Source organism: Stomoxys calcitrans, chromosome 4, assembly GCF_963082655.1.
Source record: "Stomoxys calcitrans chromosome 4, idStoCalc2.1, whole genome shotgun sequence".
In the NCBI taxonomy this organism is placed as follows: Eukaryota; Metazoa; Arthropoda; class Insecta; order Diptera; family Muscidae; genus Stomoxys; species Stomoxys calcitrans.
In genome coordinates, this window is record NC_081555.1 from 107,889,672 (window position 1) to 107,913,422 (window position 23,751).

The following is a 23,751-nucleotide window of genomic DNA, read 5'->3' on the forward strand; positions in this document are numbered from 1 at the left end:
TACTAGCTCTATTGCTCTTTACTCGCTCTATTGCTCTTTACTTTGTAGGTACATAAAAAAAAACTCCCAAGCAGACCCATACGCTTGCATATAAGCAAAGGACAGTCTTTAAATTGAGCATCTCGGACGAGTGCGCATGGCAAACTCGGAAAGTGACAATTTTCAATGTTTCAGTACAAAAATGCTGGTATGTCAAATGACAAAAATCATTAGAGCAAAGCACAAATAGCTGCCATGTACAAGAAAACACAACAAGAATTTCTAAGGCACATACTTTGCTTGATATCATATACGCGATAAAGAAATATCGTGTAGGTATTCAAATGTGCAAAAACAGCAACAAGCTTATTTTGTTTAATGCCAGCCATGGCAGGTCCCAGCATCCTTCTCCTGGTGAAATTTACCAGTTTAGTCTATCTGCCCCGTTGGCCGTCGCCAATCCGGACAGCTTTCTCAAAACTCCCTGAATGAAGGTTGTAATAGTAGAGAGTAAATGGCCAACCGCCATGATGACGACGTCATCCGCGTAGGCACCTTCACCTTCACCCTCTCACTCTCGAAAGACCTCAGAATCCCATTGATCACCAAAAGCCACCGTAGGAGAGATAAAACCCTCCATGCAGAGTTCTTCAAGTCACAATCTTCCTTATCGAGCCCTCTGCATATGGTGCGTTGATAATCCGGCCTTTCACCATTGTATCAACCCAATTTGACAAAAGAGGGGGACCTTCATGTCCACCAGAGCGCATTTTAAAAAAACACCTTACATGTCTAAGAATGCTTTCAAAGTGAAGCCGCCCATACCAAAATTCCCCTCGATGTAGCCAACCACATCATGAAGGGCATTGTGAACCGACCGACACTCTATGTACGCATGCTGATAGCCGCCTACCAATGAGGGATCAAAACGGTTTTTAAATCATATGAGGATTAGTTTCTGAACCTCTTCAAAATGAAGGATGAGCCAATGACGGATTGTAGTCTTTAAGTAGAGAATGTCTTGATTTCCTCGCATTCGGGATAAAAACCACCCTAACCACCCACCACCTAGTCGGTACATAGCCCACCAAAACGCAGCTCCTAAAAATCATCTCAAGGAGTCGTAGGACAATCAATCCTGCCCTTTGCAGCATAGCAGGCAGTAAACGATCCGTTGACTTGTAGGGTATCATGTCCTCACCCACGGGCAGTGACTCGGCATTGGCCCAGCTGCCAAATCCGAGCATCCAGGGAAATGCATATCAGCCAGTAGCTCCAGCGTCTCAATGTTGTATTCCGTCCAAATTCTGTCATTTCTTAGAATGCTTCCAAGAGTTTTCCGAATCCTGGGGAGCAATCTGCGGAGCCTGGAGGACTCATTCACTCCCTCTATCGAATTACGAAAACAATTAAACCTCGCTCTTGTACTTGTTTAGGGACTCCCTGTACGGGTTCCAGTCCGCACGCAGCTTGGGTTTGTGTGCCGGTTATGTTATAGGGCCCGGTTATGTTATAGGGCAGTTCTCCTCATAACTGCAAATTTGCCCATGAACATTCCATTAAAGGGGCAAACTTTTCACATACCACTGAGTGCTGTCCAATTCAAGTTGAAGCTCAATGATAACGGTACTGCTTTTTATAGCCGAGACCGAACGGCGTGCCACAGTGCGACACCTCTTTGTGGAGGAGATTTTAAATGGCTGCCACACCAAATGGTAGAGTACCTCACAAATGTCGCCAGCATTAGGAGGAGATAACCACCGAGTAAAAATTTTTCATGATGGTCCCGCCAGGTTTCGAACTTAGGCGTTCAGCGTCAAAGGCGGACATGCTAATCTCTGCGCCACGGTGGCCTCTTCCCATAACTACTCAACATGATTGCTGTCAGCAGATTCGCTGCCAATTCCAGCTCCTTTCTATCAGTAAACGAGGTGCTTATGGGCTGAAGTTGTGTTTCAACGTTCTTCGCATAGCGGATCCAGTTGGAATTTCTGAGTTTCCTGTATGGTGGGTCGTTGGCGGTAGACAATGCTCGCAATACACCCCATAACTCCTACGTAAATCGAGCAGCCAATTTCGAATATTGTCTTATCCGACTTAGCTGAACTAGGTGCATTCATCCCAGTTACAGTGGTTCATTATCTAATAAAGCTCTCAATTTAGCCATTTTTCGAATTGACTTCTTGGTTGGGTTAGGTTTAAGTGCCATCAGACTCACTTAGACGTTTTCGTCAATTGTGATACCACAGGAACAGAAGAAGGAAGATGCCTTCTAGTTCCTACCGTTGAACCATCCATATCGCTTTAAAAAGCCCAATAACTTGCGAATATTCACATCCGCTAAATCGGACAGGTTCTTAAAGAAATGGTTACCTGAAGTGGTACTCCTTCTGACTGCCAGTGCGGGACACACACACACACACAGAAGATGTTCTATAGTCTCTTCCTCTTCGATGTCGTCACAACTTCTGCAAAAGTCGTTGCTGGCAATCATCAGTCTGTCAGCATGTTTTCCGATTAGACAGTGACCTATCATGACGGACACAATGACTGTGACATCTGTTCTAGACCATGACAGCAAAACAGTAGACCTCTTCAAGTCTAGATGAGGCCACATAGTTTTGGAATGCTTACAGCCTCCTCTTTGTGACCATCTATCATTCGTTGTCCTTCGGGCCTGGTCCTATAAAACTTAGCTGACATGTCACTAGAGGCATACTTACGGATTCCAGTATCCCTGGAATGTGTAGAGTAGTTCCTACTCTAGCAAGCTCGTCCGCTTTAAAACTCCCTGGGATATCTCTGTGGCCGGGCACTCAGAACAGGTGAACTTTGAACTGTTCAGCCATCTCGTTGAGAGATCTGCGACAGTCGAAGCTTGTTTTTGAGTTCAGAAACACGTTCTCCAGGGATAATATGGCTGCCCGGCTATCTCAAGAGATATTTATGTCAATCGTGGTGGAATGAAGTCTTAGACCTCTTCAAGTCTAGATTAAGCCACATAGTTTTGCTCACAGCCCCCTTTTTGTGACTATTTATAATTCGTTGTCCTTCGAGACGGGTTCTGAAAACTAAGCTTTCATGTTTCATGTCACTAGAGCCATGCCCACAGATTCCTTGTCTCGCAAACTCGTCCACTTTACAATTCCCTGGGATATCTCTGTGGCCCGGCACCCAGAACAGGTAAATTTTGAACTGTTCAGCCATCTCTTTAAGAGATCTGCGACAGTCGAGGGAGATTTTTGAGTTCAGAAATACGTTTTCCAGCGATTTAATGGCTACCTGGCTGTCTGACATTATATCTTAGCCATTCCACCATTTCCTTCCAAGGATCTCCGCTTGATACACACTGCAATGGTCGGGTAACCTTTTCGATATGACACGTTCTAGATCTTTAGAGTACACCCCAAAGCCCAACTGGTCGTCTAGTTTAGAACCATCCGCATAGAAGTCTTTGTAACTTCTCTTACCAGGCATATTATAGATCCAATCGGTTCTATCAGGAATAAAGGTACAGTAATTTTAATCAAAAAGCGGCTCAAGTTGGTTGCCTGGAACATCGGACATTGTATTAAGGATAACACATTGTCCGTATCCGCCACATGACCAAAGAGAAAGTACCCTTAACCTCACGGCAGTGGTAGCTGCAATTTGCCTAGCCACAATGTCTAGAGGCATTAAATGTAGCATTAAAGTCAATGCATCAGATGTGTCGTCCTGGGTGCGGCTGTGATGCACAAACAAACCATCCTTTGGATCTGCTAGAGTATTAAACAGTAGGTGGACTTTTGAAGCACTGTCCACCATACCTTGCAAATTTCAGCTTTTATTCGAATTTTATGTGAACTTCTTGTCTGACTTCATAGTACATTTAAATGTGTTATAAATGAGTTCATATCGATTGATGTCATCCGAAGAATTGGCCAATCGCAATCCATGGTGTAAGATTCACCCCAACCAAACCATAAGCCATAAAATCAGTATAGCTAATGCCAAAGAATATCTTCAAAAATTCCCTTTTAAGTTCAGGAAAAATTGAGTGTGTTCACTTCAATGATTTGTAGGTTTCATTACAAAATATTTAACTTATCCAAGCGTAGCAGTCATTGCACAAAAGAAAAATGGGAATTTTAGTTCGTTTCTTGGATCATTAACAACTAAAATGGGAGCATGACTTTTCCTACTACGTTTACCAGCAGATACAATGTTGCAATCAACGATGTAGTCTTTGTTTCTTAATCACAGCAGCAAAATGTCACAAATGAGCAGACCCTTAGCTTAACAACCTAAACACTCTTAGTCGTGTAAACTTGCTGCTATAGGTGTATGTGTATGTGTCAATTTGTGCTTACATGGTCTTGGCCATGGCCAATTTGTCGGTGACTTAAAATGCCAGACAGACAGGCTAACAAACAAGGAAACAAGGCAGACGCTTAAGAGCATTCGTGACATTTATATTGAGACACAGGGCCATCGTTAAATGTTTCCCCAACAGCTGCTGCCAACAAAATAGACTCCTTGTCGTGTACTGTTGTACCAGCCGAAGGGGCAAACAACACGAGGAGTATAGAAAAGGCAGCCAGCTGGTGCTGGATTTTTTGGGGTTCGAAGTTATTGTTGACTTCTGTTCTGATTTGTGCCATGTGCCTCCAACTGTATTTGGTATGGAGCAGCACTCAGAGCATTTCGATTTGTTAATGCTGCTGTAGTATTACCAGCAAATGTACCTTTTTTCAGACTCGATATGTTGATTTAAGAGCAGAGAGCACCAGCAGAGGAGAGCAATGGTTGTGTTAATGTAAGAGAAATATTACGGGTAAGCTGAACTGTGATTTCAAGAAGATTTTTTTTTTCAACAAGATAACTGGGGATACAGTCGAAAAAATTGGTTCATTGAAAAAAATCTCTGGAACTAATCAATTTTCTCTCAAAAACCCATGTCCAAACTGAAGCTTAAGTAGACGACATGGGAGTGAAAACAACGGCAGACAACGGAGGACATGCTTTCGATGAAAACCCATTTCCACAGGATACGACGGGACTCACGGAGATACCGGAATCTTGGAATAATGACGTTGATCGAAGTTTTATAATAACGGAATTTATGGTGAAGTAATCCTTGAGGAGTTTCAAACCATTTAAGTCACCCGGACCTGATGGAATATTTCCGGCGTTACTACAGAAGGAGGCAGTCTATCTGGCAGTCTGGCCAAAATGTTCACAGCGTGCCTAGGACTTGGATATACTCCGAAAGCCTGGCAGGAGGCGAGGGTGGTATTTATACCCAAGCCCATCAAGGCAAGTTATGCGACACCAAAGGCCTACAGACCTATTAGCTATACGTCCTTTCTACTCAAAACCATGGAACGTATTGTGGACACCATGATGAAAATTAGGACATCCAGCGAACTGCTCAAATACAAACAGCATGCATATGACAAGGGAATTTCGGTGGAGACTGCCTTACACGTAGTTGTGGAATAATTCTTCCTTAAGCCTTACGTCCTTTCTAATCAAAATCATGGAACGTATTGTAGACACCACGATAAAGAGCACATCCAGCGAACTGTTTAAATACAAACAGCATGCCTATGTCAAGGGCAGGTCGTAGGAGACTTCCCTGCACAAGGTTGTGCATAAAATAAAAGAATCCTTCGATGCCAAAATGTACACCCTGGCGGTATACATTGACATCGAGGGGGCTTTTAACAATTTGCGGACCGAAACATTGATTCAATCCTTAGACCAGTACCGGGTGGACCCGGTCCTTAGAGACTGGATAAACCATATGCTAAGGAACAGGTGGATAAATTGAGTGTCCCATGGCATAAATATAAGGGAGAAAGTGCCACTCCTATGGTTGACCACCATAAATGACCCATTATGGATGCTGACTGAGACGGGATATGAACCCGTCTGCTACGCAGACGATGTTACAATACTTCTAAGGGGTAAAGATCCGAACAAACTATGCAAAAGGGCCGAAAGGGTCTTGCATATGGGATATAACTGGGCTAGACCCAGAGGTCTCAATGTTAACCCTTAGAAGACCGAAATATGCCTTTTCACGAGGAAGACGAAGGTGGGCCAATTTAACGCAAAACGTTTCCTCAATAAGACGATTTCGATATCTGACAAGGTCAAATACTTAGACATGATCATGGACAGGAAACTGAATTGGAAGTGTCACATTCAGGAGCATACTGAGAAGGCTCACAGATGTTGGGTATTTTATAGACGGGCCATAGACTCGAAATGGGGTCTGAATCCGAGGATGGTCCACTGCCTCTACAGGAGCGTGATTAGACCAATACTTACTTACGCCTCAGCAGTTTGGTGGATTGCTATGCAGAAAAAGTGCAACATAAGGACCATACAACAGGTTCAGAGAACATGTTGTCTTGGCATAGGCGGAGCGATGAGGGCCACGCCCACTAGGGACTGGAGACTATTCTAGATACCCGAACCATTGACATACAAATTAAGTGTGAGGCAGCCACTGCGGCTATGAGACTTAAGGCGATGGGAGAATGGATTGAATATGGGAGCAGCTCATACCATCGCGGTATAATCGAGGCGACGATAGGAAACCCGGAAGGAAGGGAAGAGTTTTCCGATCGGATACCTGAGATGAACCTTCAAGTCGAGTGCGAGATACTGCTGCCATCGGCACAGTCTTTGATTGATGGAACCCTAGTATTGCCATCTGGAAGATCATGTTACACGGATGCATCAAAGCTAGAGGACAGAGTGGGCCTGGGGGTTTACATTGAGACCCCAGGGACTGAGATCTGTTTAAGACTGCCTGACCATAATATGGTCCTGCAGGCGGAGACCCGGGCGATCACGGAATGCGTGAAGTGGTGTGGTGCTAAGGCGAGGTCTTCGACTGTGAACATCTTTATCGACAGCAAAATTGCCATAAGGGCAATAACAACCAGGACGGTAAGGTCACGAACAGTCTTGCAGTGTAAGAAGGAGATTAGCGGCTTCTCTGAGGATGGAAAAATCCGCATCGCTTGGGTGCCGGGCATTGAAAGGGCAGACGATTTGGCGGTGGAGGCCAGAGGACTGCCGTCAATAAACTTGGATAACCCGAAGCCTTTCTGGTCGACGCAATCCGAGTTAAGGAAGTAGGCGACGAAGACGCATGCAACATTGTGGAACAGCGAAACGGTCGGTGGGACGGCGAAAATTCTATGGGGGGATCCAGATCGTGAGAAGACGAGACTTTAACTGAAAGGAAACAAGAAGGAGGTCAGTATAGCTATTGGTATCAGAACGGGACACATAGGACTACGAGCTCACTTATGTAAAATCGGTGCGGCAAGTGATAGCATGTGTAGGGCATGCGGGGAAGATGATGAGACGTTAGGGTATTTCCTTTGCCATTGCCCGGCTTTCGCGTCTAACAGATACCGGCACTTAGGTGGAGACACAATGCCACGCATGAACCAACTTAGGAAAGTGGTATTGAAAACAATTAAGGATTTTGTAAGTAGCACGGAATTCCTAACTTAAAATTTTCTTTTTAGAGGTTACTTTATAGTTCTTAGAGCGCACAACAAGTCGATTACTGGTTTAGGTGTATGTCCATAGTGGCATGTGGGAGCAATATCTAAATATGAACCGATGTGGCCTATTGGCAATAGGTACTAAATTTTTTGATATTCGAAGGGGGAAGGACCCTACCCCTTACACCAATTTTCAAAAACGCCAGATATCGGAGATGGATGCACCGATTTAAGCAAAATTTTATATGCCACCTTGTAGTACCCCAAAAATACGAAATTGGTATAAAATCTTGAGGTCAAATAACTTGGGGAGACGCCCCATCCCAAAACCCACCCGAACGAACATGTTTACCGATTGGGACAATATGGGTATCAAATGAAAGGAATTTAAGAGTAAAGCACGAACTTGGTATAGAAATTTCGCCCAAATTGTTCAGGGGATCCCCCACCCCCCAAAAACCCCCAACTGGACTTTTTCACCAATGAGGCCAATATGCCATCAAAATTTTTTTATGTTCGGAATTTGACCACTCATCTGTTATATGAATTTAGTCCAAGATGCCTACGGGGCCTCCCCAACCCCAATAACCTCTTAATCGGGCATGAATGTCCAACGTCAAAAAAATTTATATCAAATGAAAGGTCTTTGGGATGTGACTAAGAATCTGGTATACTATTTTGCATAGAGTCTGGGACCGGCCTACCCACTAAATAAAGAAAGGTCTATGTCAGTAGAGATCGAATCTAATATTTACATAAGGATTCAAGAAATTGGGTCACGTCCAGCCGTCCTGCCGTTCAGCAGGACATTTATATCGCAACCATAAAGGACTGAAATATCTCCTCCCAATAAAAACAACACCAAACTGTCATATAGGACGGCCGAATATATATTGTGCTCAAATCAAAGGATGTGTCGGAGTGCAATCCCCCTCCCCCTCTCCTACCCAAAAAAAAAGGAATTAAAAATAAAAAACAGGACACGAAATTGGTATAAAACTTTGAGGTCAAGTAACCTGGGGGGACGCCCCATCCCAAAACCCACCCGAAGGGACATGTTTACCGATTGGGACAGTATGAGTATCGAATTAAAGGAATTTAAGAGTAGAGTATGAACTTGGCAGAAAAATGTCACATTAAGAGTCGAGGGATCTCCCACCCCCAAAAAACACCACCCAACAGGACACTTTTACCTCTTTGGACAATATGGGTATCAAATTAAAGTTAGTTAAAAGTAGAGTACAAATCGGACATAAAAATGTATTCCCTGGTATCTGAAAGGGCCTTCCCACCCTCAAAACCACCCACCAAGACATATTTACCGACTGGGACACTATGGGACTCAAATGAAAGGTATTTGAGAGCTCAATACTAATATGATATAAACAATTGGGAGATACTTGGAGTATCTAGGAGGCCGCCACCGATACAAAAACGCCCCAAAGGAAGGGCTCAAAATCAAAAGTGAACTGTTGTGGACAATATAGGACTGCAATTAAAAGTATTTGGGAGTAGAGTATGAATAAGATATTAAAAATTGGATCGAAGTATCTAGGGAGCCATGAAAAGCCCAAAAACGCGCCAAAAGTACCGCCCAAAATCAAAGTGAATCCGCCAGTCGAAAGCATGCTTACTTTCGGAAGAGAAAAGCTAAGTGCTTGAAATATTTTTCAAATATTTCCTAACAGTGTAGCTCAGTTGGGATTGCAAATATACCATGTTTTGATATAGCTACCGTATAAACCGATCTCGGATTTTGACTTCTTGAGCCTCTACAGACCGCAATTCTTATCTGACCTGCCTGAAATTTTGCATGAGGTGTTTTGTTTTGACTTCTAACAACTGTACTAAGTATGTTTTGTATCGGTCCAAAGCCTGATATAACTCCCACATAAACCGTTTCTCCTGATTATACTTCCTAAGCCTCTAGAGGCCGCAAATCTTATCCGATTTGGGTGAAATTTTTTACAATGATTTCTTCTATAATTTTCAACAAATGTGCTTAGGACGGCATGAATCGATCAAAAATCGATCTCTTGATTGAACTTCAGAAAGAGTCTGGTCTATTTTATATTTCCTGCAAAGGGTTTTAGACCACAATTTCCCAGTTGGCCACAGTGTGACATGTACTCTGAAAAAGGTGCACTATAAGGAAAAATTACCAGCTTTTTCCAAAAATCTCTAATATCTTGGTTTCTTTTTTACCTAGGGCTCCAAAATGGATATATTCGGAAAGCGCGTGCCTCATTTTATATTTTCTGGAAACGGTTTTGGCCCACTGTTTCAGAAAAGGTCACAGTGGGCCATTTACTCTGAAAAATGGGGCATCATAATGAAGATTTTGGATTTTGACTTCTTGAGTCTCTATAGGCCGCAATTCTTATCTGAACTGCCTGAAATTTTGCATGAGGTGTTTTGTTTTGACTTCTAACAACTGCGTTAAGTATGTTCCGAATCGGTCCAGAGTCTGATATAACTCTCGCATAAACCGTATCTCCTGATTATACTTCCTAAGCCTCTAGAGGGCGCAAATCTTATCCGATTTGACTGAATCGATCAAAAACCGAACTCCCGATTGCACTTCAGAAAGAGTCAGGTGTATTTTATATTTCCGGCAAAGGCTTTTAGACCACAATTTCCAGGTTGGCCACAGTGGGACATGTACTCTGAAAAAAGGTGCTCATAAGGAAAAATTACCAACTTTTGCCAAAAATCTCTAATATCATGGTTTCCTTTTTACCTAGGGCCCAACCTGGATAGATTCGGAAAGTGCGTTGTTCATTTTATATTTTCTGTAAATGGTTATAGCCCACTGTTTTAGAGTTCGCCACAGTGGGCCATTTACTCTGAAAAATGGGGCATCATAAGGAAGAATTACCAAATTTAGCTAAAAATTTTCAATTTTATGGCTTATTTAATACTTAGGGCACCAAATTGTATGGATTCGGAAAGACCGTGGTCCATTTCATATTTCCTGTAAACGGTTTTAGCGCACTATTACCCAGTTGGACTAAGTGGGCCGTTAACTCTGAAAAATGGACCAACATATGGGAAAATTACAAAATTTTTCTGAAAATGTCCAATGTCTTAATTTATTTAAAACTAAAGGCCATTTGGTCCATTTAATATATCCTGTGAAGGCTTTTAGCCCATCATTTCCCAGTTCGCCACAGTGGACGATTTACTCTGAAAAATTGGAAATCATAAGAAAAAGTACCAAAATTTGCCAAAAATTTTCAATATCATGGGTTTTTTAATACCTAGGGCTCCAATTTGGACAGATTGGTGGTCCATTTTATACTTTCTGTAAAGGGTTTAAGCCCACTGTTTCCCAGTTGACCACAGAGGGCCATTTACTCTGAAAAATGAGGCATCAAAAAAAATTACCAAATTTTGCCGAAAATTGCCAATATTTTGGCTTTTTTAATGCTTAGAGCTCTACATTGGATAGTTTCAGAAAGAGCGTAGTCCATTTTATTTTATCTGTAAAGGGTTTTAGCCCACTGTTTTCCAGTTGACCATAGTGCGCCAATTTCTCTGAAAAATGGGGCATTATAAGGAAAAACACCAAATTTTTTTAAAAACGGCCAATATCCTGGTTTCTTTAATACCTAAGATTCCAAATTGAATAGATTCGGAAAAAGCGAGGTACATGCAATATTTCCTGTAAACGGTTATAGCCCGCTATTTTCCATTCAACCACAGTGGGCCATTACCTCTGAAAAATCGAGCATCGTAAGGAAATTACCAAATTTTGCTAAAAATTACCAATATCTTGGTTTCTTTAACACTTAGAACTCCAAACTGGATAAATTCAGAGAGAACGAGATCCATGCAATATTTCCTGTAAATAGTTATAGCCCACTATTTTCCATTTAACCACAGTGGGCCATTTACTCTGAAAAATGGGACATCATAAGAAAAAATTACCAAATTTTACTAAAAATAGCCAATATGTTGGTTTCTTTATAATTAGGGCTCCAAATTGTTTAGATTCGGAAAGAGCGGGGTCCATACTATATTTCCTGTAAACGGTTTCAGTCCACTATTTCCCAGTTGGCCACAGTGGGCCATTAACTCTGAAAAATGGGACATCATAAGGAAAAATGACTAACTTTTGCTAAAAATGGCCACTATCTTGGTTTCTTTAATACTTAGAACTCCAGTTAACCACAGTGGGCCATTTACTCTGAAAAATGGAGCATCATAAGTAAAAATTGCCAAATTATATTTTTATATTTTCTGTAAACGGTTTTAGCCCACAACTTCTCAGTTGGCCACAGTGGGCCATTTACTCTGAAAAATGGGTCATCATAAGGAAAAATTACCCAATTTTGTGACAAATGGCCAATATCTTGCTTTCTTTAGTTCTTAGAGAAATTGGATAGATTCGTAAAGAACGTGGTTCATTTTATATATCCTGTAAGTGGTTTTAGCGCACTATTTCCCAGTTGGCCACAGTGGGCCATTTACACTGAAAAATGGGGCACCATAAAGAAAAATTACCAAATTTTGCTAAAAATACCCAATATCTTGGTTTCTTTAACACTTAGAACTCCAAGTTGGATAAATTCAGAAAGAGCGAGGTCCATTTTATATTTCCTGTAAACGATTTTAGGCCACTACTTACCAGTTGGCCACCGTGGGCCATTTACACTGAAAAATGGGGCATCATAAGGAAAAATTACCAAATTTTGCGGAAAATGCCCATTATCTTGGTTTCTTTAGTACTAAGAGATTCAATTTGAATAGATTCGTAAATAACGTGGTCCATTTTATATTTCCTGTAAACGGTTTTAGCCCACTACTTCCCAGTTGGCCACAGTGGGCCATTTACTCTGAAAAATGGGGCATCATAAGGAAAAATTACCCAATTTTGCGACAAATGGCCAATATCTTGCTTTCTTTAGTACTTAGAGAAATTGGATAGATTTGTCAAAAACGTGATCCATTTGGTTTTAGCCCACTATTTCCGGTTGGCCACTGTGGGCCATTTACACTGAAAAATGGGGCATCATAAGGAAAAATTACCCAATTTTGCGACAAATGGCCAATATCTTGGTTTCTTTAATACTTAGAGATCCCAATTGGATAGATTCGTAAAGAACGTGGTTCATTTTATATATCCTGTAAGTGGTTTTAGCGCACTATTTCCCAGTTGGCCACAGTGGGGCATTTGCACTGAAAAATGGGGCATCATGAGGAAAAATAATCAAATTTATATTTCCTTTAAAGGGGAACCACAGTGTGCCTATTTCTTCTATAGAGTGTTGATTTAAATTCGACATCTATATTTCTTCTACGACTTGTATTTTTGATTTCGATTTTAATATAATTTCATTCTTCATCATACTTGTATTTTAATTTCTTTTTTAAATTAGGATTTTTTTTTAGATTTGGCAGCCCGAACCACCCTTGATATCTATAACACCTAAGCTCTAACCATTCAACGTTGCAAAGAGTTATCTCTACCCGTTCTCAAGTGGCAGATTTTTTTCGGTTCCATACCACTGTGCGTCGGAGTCGATAACAATTCTTCCCATTTGACCATGGATATTACAATTTAATAGAATTGAAAATTGTTTTTATCAAAAGTAAAATCAAAAAAAATCTCACTAAAATCTCTCCCCTTGTTCCTTTAGTAGACGAAATATAAGACCCAACATTTCTATCCTATGTTTACCTTCCGCTATAAATAAAATCATGAAAATGGCCTTTGGTCCCAAAATATACCAGCGAGCAAACACTAAGTCCCATAGAAGGCAGGAATCACAATTAGCCTGAACTATGACAAATTATCATTAACATCTAACCTGTTGCTTTACAAGCGACCTCAACATTCAGCCAACCAATAAACCCGGAAGAAATATGTGAGGACAAAAAGTATACTTCCATGCCGCAACTCCTCTTTCACGACCACTACTCCCACATGCCATTGCTATTGCATCTGTAATACGGCCTTTAGGAGTTAAAGCCGAGTGAGTATGTAAACAAATTTCCTTCCGTTAATGAAAAAGTCAAGGAAAGCAAAACAACATACATTTTACAATGACCTTATCCCGGCAAAAATTAAAATAGACGATGTTACAACTTGGAGCATGTTAGCACAAAACGACAACACAACTGGCAGCCTGTGGAGTCCATTAAACGATGCTAGGTTTTAAGAGAAGGCATACCTTAACTCCACATAACACGAGAGAGCGAAAAAGAGACACTGTACAAGGATGTCCTGGGGAAAGAGCACAAGACAAACACTTGTTGTGCGCAATGTAAACAAACTGTTGATTCAACCCCATCCCCTGGCCCCACCCAATTGTAAGACTACTGGGTTACCTTCAATGTAAAACATTACTATTCAGGCATTTTACCTTTTACAAATCCCTCTTGTCAAGGGTCTGTGATGTATTTTGGGATCAGAGTTACCTATGTGTCCGAAAATGTTGGAGTTTTGAACTAAAATCACTTCTTGTCCTAGAATCGTTCGAGTTTTCCATGTTTATCTCAAGGGAAAATTCTTCGAAATTTGGCTTTCTAAATTTTTTTTCACAGAATTTTGTCGCAATATAAACAAAAAAAATTAAAAAATATATAAAATAAATAAAATACAAAAGAATCAAATAAAATAAAGCAAAATAAAATAAAAAAAAATGGAACAAGTAAAAACGCTTTAAGTTCGGAACAAGTAAAAACGCTTTAAGTACCCATCAAAACAGACATATTGGTTATCATATTAACAACTATAAAATATCCATATTGGGTCGACCTGGACATATTTGGTTCACATACCGAGAAGCCGTATACACGTTATAGACTCTAATTTCAGAAAAAAAAAATTAAAATTTTTTTTTATTAGCGGCAGATCGGACTTGACCGCAGCTATATCCAAAGTCTAAGGTGGACTATTAACGGTTGGACCAGCCCCACTCACTGTTCCACATTTCAGCAAAACGAGTACAAAATCCTCTTTTTATGTGCTTATGGGCTATCCGATATCCGAACCGATTACTATAATAGGTTCGAATATCGGTTCGGATATTGGGTTCGGATATCGGGTTCGGGTATCGGGTTCGGATATCGGGTTCGGATATCGGTTTTGGAAGATAAAGATAAAGCTACCATAAAGACAAATCTGCTGATTAAATGTCTTAGGTTAGTTTAGGAAGAGGGTATGCTATTAATCAGTTTCATATCACTATGGGCATAGACCTAACCCAGTATTCGGCTTGTTGTGAGCTCAAAATACTAAAAAAGTAACTTCGAAAAAGAAAATCTAAGTTAAGAATTCCGAGCTACTTATAAAATCCCCACTGGTATTGTGTTCCCCCTAAGTGCCGGCATGTGTTAGACGTGAAAGCCGGGCAATGACATAGGAAATGCTCCAACGTCTCATCATCTTCCCCGCATGCCCTACATACCGATTTTGCATTAATGAGATCGTCGTCCTATGTGTCCCGTTATGACGCCATAGGCTAAACTGACCTCCTTCTTACTTCCATTCAGTAATAGCCTCGTCCTCTCACGATCCAGATCACCCCATAGGATTTTCGCCGTCCTTCCGACTGTTTCGCTGTTCCACAGGGCGTTTGTCGCCCACCCCCTTAATCAAACTGCATCGACCCGAAAGGCTTCGGGTTAACCAAATTTATGGATGATATTTCTCTGACCTTCACTGCCAATTGGTCTGCCCATTCATTCCCCCTTACTTTGTTATGGCCCGGCACCCAAGCGATGAGGATTGTGCCATCCTCAGAGAAAGCCTTAATCTCCTTTTCACACTACAAGACTGTTCGTGACCTTGCCGTCCTGATTGATATTGCCTTTATGGCCATTTTACTGTCCGTAAAGATGATCACACTCGACGTCCTCGCGTTAACACCACACCACCTCACACATTCCGTGATCGCCCGGATCCCCGCCTGCAGGACTGTATTATAATCTGGCAGTCTAAAACAAATCTCAGTGCCTGGGTTTTCAATGTAGACCCACAGCACCACTCTGTTCTCTTGGTTTGATCCATCCGATCTTCCAGACGGCAATACTACAGTTCCGTCAGTCCAAGAAGGACCTCAAGTGTTGTCCAAGGTATCCGATCGGAAACATCCTCCCTTCCTTTCAGGTTTCCTATCGTCGCCTTGATTATACCGCCATGGTATGAGCTGCTCCCATCCTCAACCCATTCTCCTATCGCCTTAAGTCTAATAGCCGAAGTGGCTGCACCACACTAATTTGTATTTTAATGGGTCGGATATCTTAAATAGTCTTCAGTGCCCTAGTGGGCGTGGTCCTCATCGCTCCGCCTATGCCAAGACAACATCTTCTCTGAACCTGTTGTATGGTCTTTATGTTGCACTTTTTCTCCATAGCAGTTCACCAAACTACTGATATGCAAGTAAGTATTGGTCTAATCACGCTCCTGTAGTGTCAGTGGACCATCCTCGGATTCAGTCCCCATTTCGAGTCTATGGCCCGTCTATATAATACCCAACATCTGTGAGCCTTCTCAGTACGCTCCTGAATGTGACACTTCCAATTCAGTTTCCTGTCTAAGATCACACCTATATATTTGACCTTGTCAGATATCGAAGTAGTCCTATTGAGGAAACGTGGTGCGTTAAATTGGCGCACCTTCGTTTTCCTCGAGAAAGGTACATTTCAGTCTACTCTGGTTTAACATTGAGATCTCTGGGTCTAGCCCAGTCATATGCCATATGCAAGACCCTTTCGGCTCTTCTGCATAGCTCGTTCGGATCCTTACCTCTTAGAAGTATTATAACATCGTCTACGTAGCAGACGCGTTCAAATTCTTCCTAAGTCAGCATCCGTAATAGGTCATTTATGGTGGTCACCCATATAAAAGGCGTTAAAATGCCCCCAGCCGTGGCGTGCCTTGTGCCATTTTTTGGAGGCCCTTTTGCATAGCTCGTTCGGATCCTTACCACCTAGAAGTATTATAACATCGTATGTATCAGACGGGTTCAAATTCTTCCTAAGTCAGCATCCGTAATAGGTCATTTATGGTGGTCACCCATATAAAAGGCGTTAAAATGCCCCCACCCGTGGCGTGCCTTGTGCCATTTTCTCCCTTATATTTATGCCATGGGACACACAATTTATCCACCTGTTCCTTAGCATATGGGTTATCCAGTCTCTAAGGACCGGGTCCACCCTGTACTGGTCTAACGATTGGATCAGTGTGTCGGCCCGCACATTGTTAAAAGCCCCCACGATGTCAATGCATACCGCCAGGGTGTACGTTTTGTCATCGAAGGATTCTTCTATTTTATGCACAACCTCGTGCAGGGCAGTCTCCACCGACCTTCCCTTGACAATTCATGCTGTTTGTATTTGAGCAGTTCGCTGGATGTCATACTCTTTTTCATGGTGTCCACAATACGTTCCATGATTTTGAGTAGAAAGGATTTAAGGCTTATGGGTCTGTAGGCCTTTGGTGTCGCATAACTTGCTTTGCCGGGCTTGGGTATAAACACCACCCTTGCCTCCTGACAGTCTTTAGGAGTATATGCAAGTCCCAGGCACTCTATGGAAATTTTGGCCAGGCGAGGCGCCAGATAGTCTGCCTCTTTCTGTAGTAACGCCGGAAATATTCCATCGGGTCCGGGTGACTTATATGGTTTGAAGCTCCTCAAGGATTCCTTCACCATAAATTCCGTGATTATAAACCTTCGCTCAACGTCATTTTTCCAAGATTCCGGTGTCTCCGTGAGTCCCGTCGTATCCTGTGGAAAATGTCCTCCATTGCTTCTGCTCCCACTCCCATATCGTCTATTAACGTTTCAGTTTGGACATGGGTTTTTGAGAGAAACTTTTTCATCTTGGCGACGTCATTAACGCTATCGACCTTGTCGCAGAATAAATTCCAGGAAGCACGTTTTGCCGCTCTGGTAATCTTATCTACTTGTGCCATGTGTAATACACATCCCAATATTCTTCCGCTTTTTTACGACGTGCTCAGTTATAAAATCTGCGGACCTCTTTCCCAATGTTGCGAATCTTTCTGGTCATTCAGGGTTTTTTTTGTTTGTTTCTCGAGATGAGCTCAATAATGATTGGAGATTTTTCTTTTTAAATGGAAAAGGAAAACCAGAGATAGCAACACACACCAATCACTATGGGAGGCGTTCCGTCTTTGGACTTCTCAACCATATTAGGTGTGATGGCTTCAAGGGCCATGCGTTGGTATGTTGCATTTGAATCGTATTAATTGCGAAAACGCCTCTATGGTACAATTACAACATTAACCACGCTCGACAACCCTGTCTATTAGCTGTACTTTTCCCAATGCATGGGTTTTTTTTGTAATGCCAGACTTTTTTTTTCTTTTTGGGGGTGACGATTAAGAGGACAACTATGTTCAAAAGATCCCACTTTTGCCGTCGTAATGCTGTTGCTATTTTCATCAATATCTTCTATGCTTGAACAATCTAAACTATCTTGTCCAAGTCTTCTTCTTCCGAATTTTGTCCAGTTGGCTATCAACTTTTTCCGGAAGTTTATGGGATTCGGAGCTGGCCTTGCTATTCTTAACCTAATGTAGCGAAGAAGTGCTCTATTGAGACCCTCCAATTCTGAGCCTCATTGATTAGATTTTCCGAACATATCGTCAGATCGTAAATCCCCTCCCAAATACTATTAAAAATGGTAGCGGTGTTACCAATATTAAGTGTTATTAGGTCGTTAGCATTCAAGAATTCTGCCAGGGCTTGGCCTCGTGATACTACCCCACGAGAGTTCGCACCGCACCCTGTTAGTACATGCCCGTCTGTTTTGCTTTCCCCACCAATCGTTGCAGCTCCGACGTGGGTGGCGGTATCGGAGAGTCGAAAGGCAGATAAAGTGATTAAAATATAATAATATTTGATTTTTTTCACCAAAATAAATAATTCTTTAAAAAGTTAAGAAAATTATCATCTGTTTGTTAATTCTTTGGATTGCATCTTTAAAATTAGGACATTTTTTCGGAGTTAATAGGTAATAATAATTAATATCCACTTTTCTTCGCTTAACGGTCATAAAATATTAAGAAAACTACTTGGAGGCCAGAGGTTAGCATGTCCGCCTATGGTTTCGAATCCATCCATCATCCTTACATACCATATATACCATAAATTGCCTTGGCAACTATGTTCATAATTTCATGCTCTTTTGTTTTATTTCATACACGCTGTGTTGTTTTATATTGTGGTACTCATGCTCTTTTGTTTTGTTTTTCTTCTTCTTGTATTTTATTCTCAACAGGTCCTTGTTATATTCGAAGCTAAATATGTATCTCCCGATGATGCTGCGGGTAACTTTGAGCCAACCAATTTGGTACGCTCCATACAGCAGCAGCACAACATAAGTTGCAGCACACAAAGTTTGGACGATGATCAACAGATGCTACTTGACATCGAACAGAACATAGCGAACCTGGAGCGCACTCTTAATAAAGGTGAACAAATGAAAAGTAAAATAAAAAAAAGCGCACCCAAATCCTATCGTAGCAATTGAAAAATAAAAGAAGATAGATAGTGGCAAATAGCTGTAGTGGTAGTAGTATAAAAGCCATATCATTCGCTTGTATGTGCTCCATTCAATCGTAGTCAAGTGTACGCGTTACCAAAAAGCCTAGCATACTTTTAGGCATTCGCGGAAATTAATTGAAATCGTAGTAGTCTATCTGTTTGTTCTTTCTAGGGAAGTGCAAAGTGAATGATTAATTGAAATCTTGTTAACTTGTTGTCAGTATTCAAAGGAGAACTGAAAAGTGAAAAATTAAGATCTAAAAGAAGGATGGAATTTTGATTTACTAAAAGGCATAATGCATACAGTCAAAAATAAAATATTTATTAAAGAAAGTACAAGGTGTTTAAGAAAATATATATTTTTTATGAAAAATTAAAAAAAGAATGTGTTAATATAGCAAAATATATATTGTAGTTAGAGTGAAATAAATTTGTTTTTAAAATGAAGTCCAATAAAAATATTAATGAATATGGTAGAGCCTCTGGCTCTGGATATGCTAGTTCAAGAGGAGAAATTCCTGCGATTTTAAATAGAAGAACCGTCAGGTGTAAGTTGAATTTCCAAAGGCATTGTAAATGTTTTAATGAATGTAAAAAAAAACAACAAAAAAGAAATTTTTATAAACAAGGAGGAGATAAATATCAATATTCTACATTATAAATTTTGAAATCTTAAAAGTGTTTGTTAAAAAATATCATTAAATTTTTAAATAACATAAAACAATGTGGAAAACAAGCAAAACTCCACTTAATATTGTATATTTTTTTAATTAGCCAAAACTTAAAATGTTAAAGGTAGAGATTCCATGTATATAAATTTAATGAATTTATGAAAGCAATGTGTGAACTGTATTGCTGTCTTATTGATATTTTAAAGAAGAATGAAAACACCACCTTACGTCTTCACTAATTGATTCAACTAAAACTTTACAAATTTTAGAAAATGTGTGCGAGGCTTGCTATATACATGCATAAAATGTACAGTTGTGTGCGAAAAATAGGCACAGCGGCTAGACAGACAAATAAAGGATTTTAAAGCGAGCAAATAGAAATTGAGATCGATGATTTATACCATTTGTAACGACGAGTTTACCTCTGGGTGCTGGGGTGCAGGTCACCGAGGGCAGGATCAGTCACAGAAATTATTTTGTGTCAGTGAAAGACAGAGAAAATGCAGTTTATATTTGTTTCAATAGGTTTTATTTAGTAAGTAGTACTTAGTCTAGACGTTATCGGGTCAGACTTAAGTCCTAGTCGGAAATCTGCGGGCTGGATATCCCACGGCGTGGATATGGCACCAAGTCACGGTGTGGTGGTCGAAGGCCGATGACACGAGTGTGGGTTCGAGTGCTCAGCGTCTCTTATGTCTGAAGAATATAGGCGGGGTGCAGGCTATGGGTACCTCGAAGAAGTGATTCGCTCACGGGGTGTATGCGTCACGGGGTAGCGGTCGTAGACAAATGTCACAAGTGCGTGATCGCGGGCTCAGTGGCTCTAATTTTTGAAGGACAAAGACGGGGTGCTGGCTACGTTGGTCTTGTAGACGTGGTTCACTCACGGTTTGGATATGACACCAATTCACGGGGTGATGGTCATGGGCAGATGGCGCGTGGGTGTATTCGGGGGCTCAGCGGCTCTTATTTCTGAAGGACAAAGGCGGGGTGCTGGCTACATTGGTCTCGGAGACGTGGTTCACTCACGGCGAGAATACGACACCAAATCACGTGGTAATGGTCATGGACAGATGGCGAGTGGGTATATTCGCGGGCTTAGCGGCACTTATGTCTGAAGAACGAAGGCGGGGTGCTGACAACGTTGGTCTCGGCAGCGTGGTTCACTCACGGCGCAGATACGGCACTAAATCACGGGGTGATGGTCGTGGACAGATGTCGTGTGGGTCTATTCGAGGGCTCAGCGGCTCTTATGTCTAAAGGACAAAGGCGAGGTGCTGGCTATGTCGATTTTGGAGACGTGATTCACTCACGGCATGGATACTGCGCTAACTCACGGGGTGATGGTCGTGGACAGACGGCACGTGGGTGTATTTGCGGGCTCAGCGGCCTTTAGGTCTGAAGGACAAAGGCGGGGTGCTGGCTACGTTGGTCTCGGAGACGTGGTTAGCTCACGGCGTCGATACGGCACTAAATCATGGGGTATTCGGCGCAGACAGATGGCACGTGGGTGTATTCGCGGGCTGAGCGGCTCTTATGTCTGAAAGATAAAGGCGAGGTGATGGGTACGTTGGTCTCTGATGGCGTGGGTCGACTCTAGATTACGGGGTGGCGAATCGCGTGTTCACTGGCTCAGCGGCTGCTTTGTCTAGTGGACAATGGGCAAAACGCTGGGGACTATGTTTTTTTACAGGCTCAGCACACTAAAGATTCTCACTTCACACTTGACTGTCTCTTTTTAAGCTGGTCTTGCTCATTTTATACCGAACTGTAACTTGTTTAACACAATTCACTCTATCGCTAAGGCCTGTGTTTAGTTGTTGTCCATATTGAACATGCTGAAACTAACTCTTGTGTTGTTGCCTACATTCCCGTTGACAAAACACCACTGGTGTTTCGTTGTTACCATGCAAAAAGGGTCGATGCTTCAACAGAATAGCTTAACTCCGCTTAGCTCAGCTTCGCGGCAAAACGGACTAAGTGCAATAATTCAATATAACTTCAATAATACTTTAATAATTCAATGGAATAATTCATTCTTCAAAGAGATAAAGCTACATGACACTGAATATGTGGGCAGAAAACGAGCGAAGCGACTTTGCTCGTCACACAGCCTTCCCTTCTTACACGCTAATGATGATCAACCTTCCTGCTCTGGACAGGTTGATGCGATATTTTCGCCGCTAGACGCATATCACCCAATCTCTTCGACGGCATTCGGGCTGCGTGGCTATAGCCCGAGTCATGTACGTCTCCAACCTCTGCAGGACGGGTTAAGGGAGTACAAGCCAGCAGCGATATGGTCGGCCCGCGAGCATACCTCTTTTGCAATCAGGGTGGGCGAAGAAAGGGAAACCGACGCTTTAAGCTTTGGTGGACGGGTAACCTGAAATTTGGGGTTTATGCGACTATATCGACTTTTGTCTTCCGCATGAACACCAGGAATATTCGGTTGGGGTGACGCCGGAAGTGAGTAGAGAGTTGGAGGAGATATCGGATAAAGTCAATAGGGATGAGGCGACGTTATGGGATGACGTAGCTGGGGGCGACGTTATGATTGAGGCTGAAGATGGGGATGTCGATGAGAAAGCCGAGCGCGGATCGATCCTACAGACTTCCTACACTTAGGGGGTGATATCTGCAAAATATACACTGCAAAAGTAATTTTCGTTATGAAAATGTAAAACATGAAACAAAAAAGCACCACCACACCGCAAGTGTCCAGTGTCCTGAGAAGGAGTGGTTCCACTGCTTTCTCACCTGCCCCAGGATGCGTACGGAAGCTCATCATGATAAGATCTAATGAATCTTGTAAGGATTAACTCCTGGCGGAATCAGAAGACGAGGCTAACGTAACAGTGGTGGAAGTTCTGAATCCTGACTATGGTATGGTTTCTGCATATAAATCTCTACGATTGTAAGGCCGCTTCGGCGGCAATAAAGGTCCTCCTGATGGCAGGGGGATTTGGCGTGGTTTTTATCCAGGAACCATGGGTGGAATTGTCCGAGTACTAAGAATTCCGGGATTTGAACTACTCAATGGGAGACACAGAACCTGTATGCAAAGAGTAGTCTAAATGTTTTTCTTCTTCCGTCGCTAAGTACTGAAGATTCCGTAGTAGCCAGCCTAGAAATAAATAAATCTCATTACTGGCTGGCTTCCCTATATATGGCACACGATTCCGAGATGCCGCCTTCAAACCTTAAGTTGAGTATCTGTGCACATCTGCACATCACCAGATATGGGGAAGTTCAGATGTCAACGAAAGGATTGAGCTGCTTATCCAATATATGATCTAAGATAGAACTGCAGAAAACTCTTCAACAGGGCGAAAGCCATAAGAGCACAACACGATTGGGACATCTATAACAAACTATAAGGGCGAGCTGAGAAAGAATTCCTGGGTGGAATTCTGCAGCTTCGTGGAGTATACATCTGAGGCCTCTAGGCTAAGGAAGATTCTGTCCTCTAGACCTATAACGGTGGGGTATATTCAGAAGACAGAACTACTTGTTGATACACATTTCTCGGGAAATTCTCCAACGGACAACCTGGCGCCAGAAGAGGTTATCACTGGTTTGCACTCGTCGGAAGTTATTATGGAAATTGTGTCTGAGCCGAAAATCCTTCAGGCGATAAGAAGTTTCGACTCCTTTAAGTCGCCAGGCCCTGATGATGTATTACCGGTTGAATTATAAGCCAAACAGAGCAATATTTCGATGTGTTACAAACAGAATGACCAGTTCAGAATACCCTATTCTACAAAGAAAAAAAAAATCGAAAATTTTTCTATTTAAAAATTTATTTGAAAATAAATATGATTTCAATTAAAAAAATTATTGAATTCGGATTTTTTTCAGTAATGATCGTGAATTTTTAATTACAAAATGTATTTATTAATCATTTTTTTAATTGAATCGCTTTTTATACCCTACACCATAGGATGGGGGTATACTAATTTCGTCATTCTGTTTGTAACTCCTCGAAATATTCGTCTCAGATCCCATAAAGTATATATGTTCTTGATCGTCATGACATTTTATGTCGATCTAGCCATGTCCGTC

General features: G+C 41.7%; 1 protein-coding gene across 1 annotated transcript in view; it reads left to right on the plus strand.

Annotated features, from left to right (window-relative positions):
- LOC106081311 (otoferlin) overlaps positions 1–23,751 on the plus strand; it is a 369,740-nt gene that overhangs the window by 263,748 nt on the left and 82,241 nt on the right. The window contains exon 7 of the mRNA XM_013243188.2: positions 18,750–18,942. Coding sequence (XP_013098642.2) covers positions 18,750–18,942 — 193 coding nt within the window. The remainder of the gene's footprint in view (positions 1–18,749; positions 18,943–23,751) is intronic.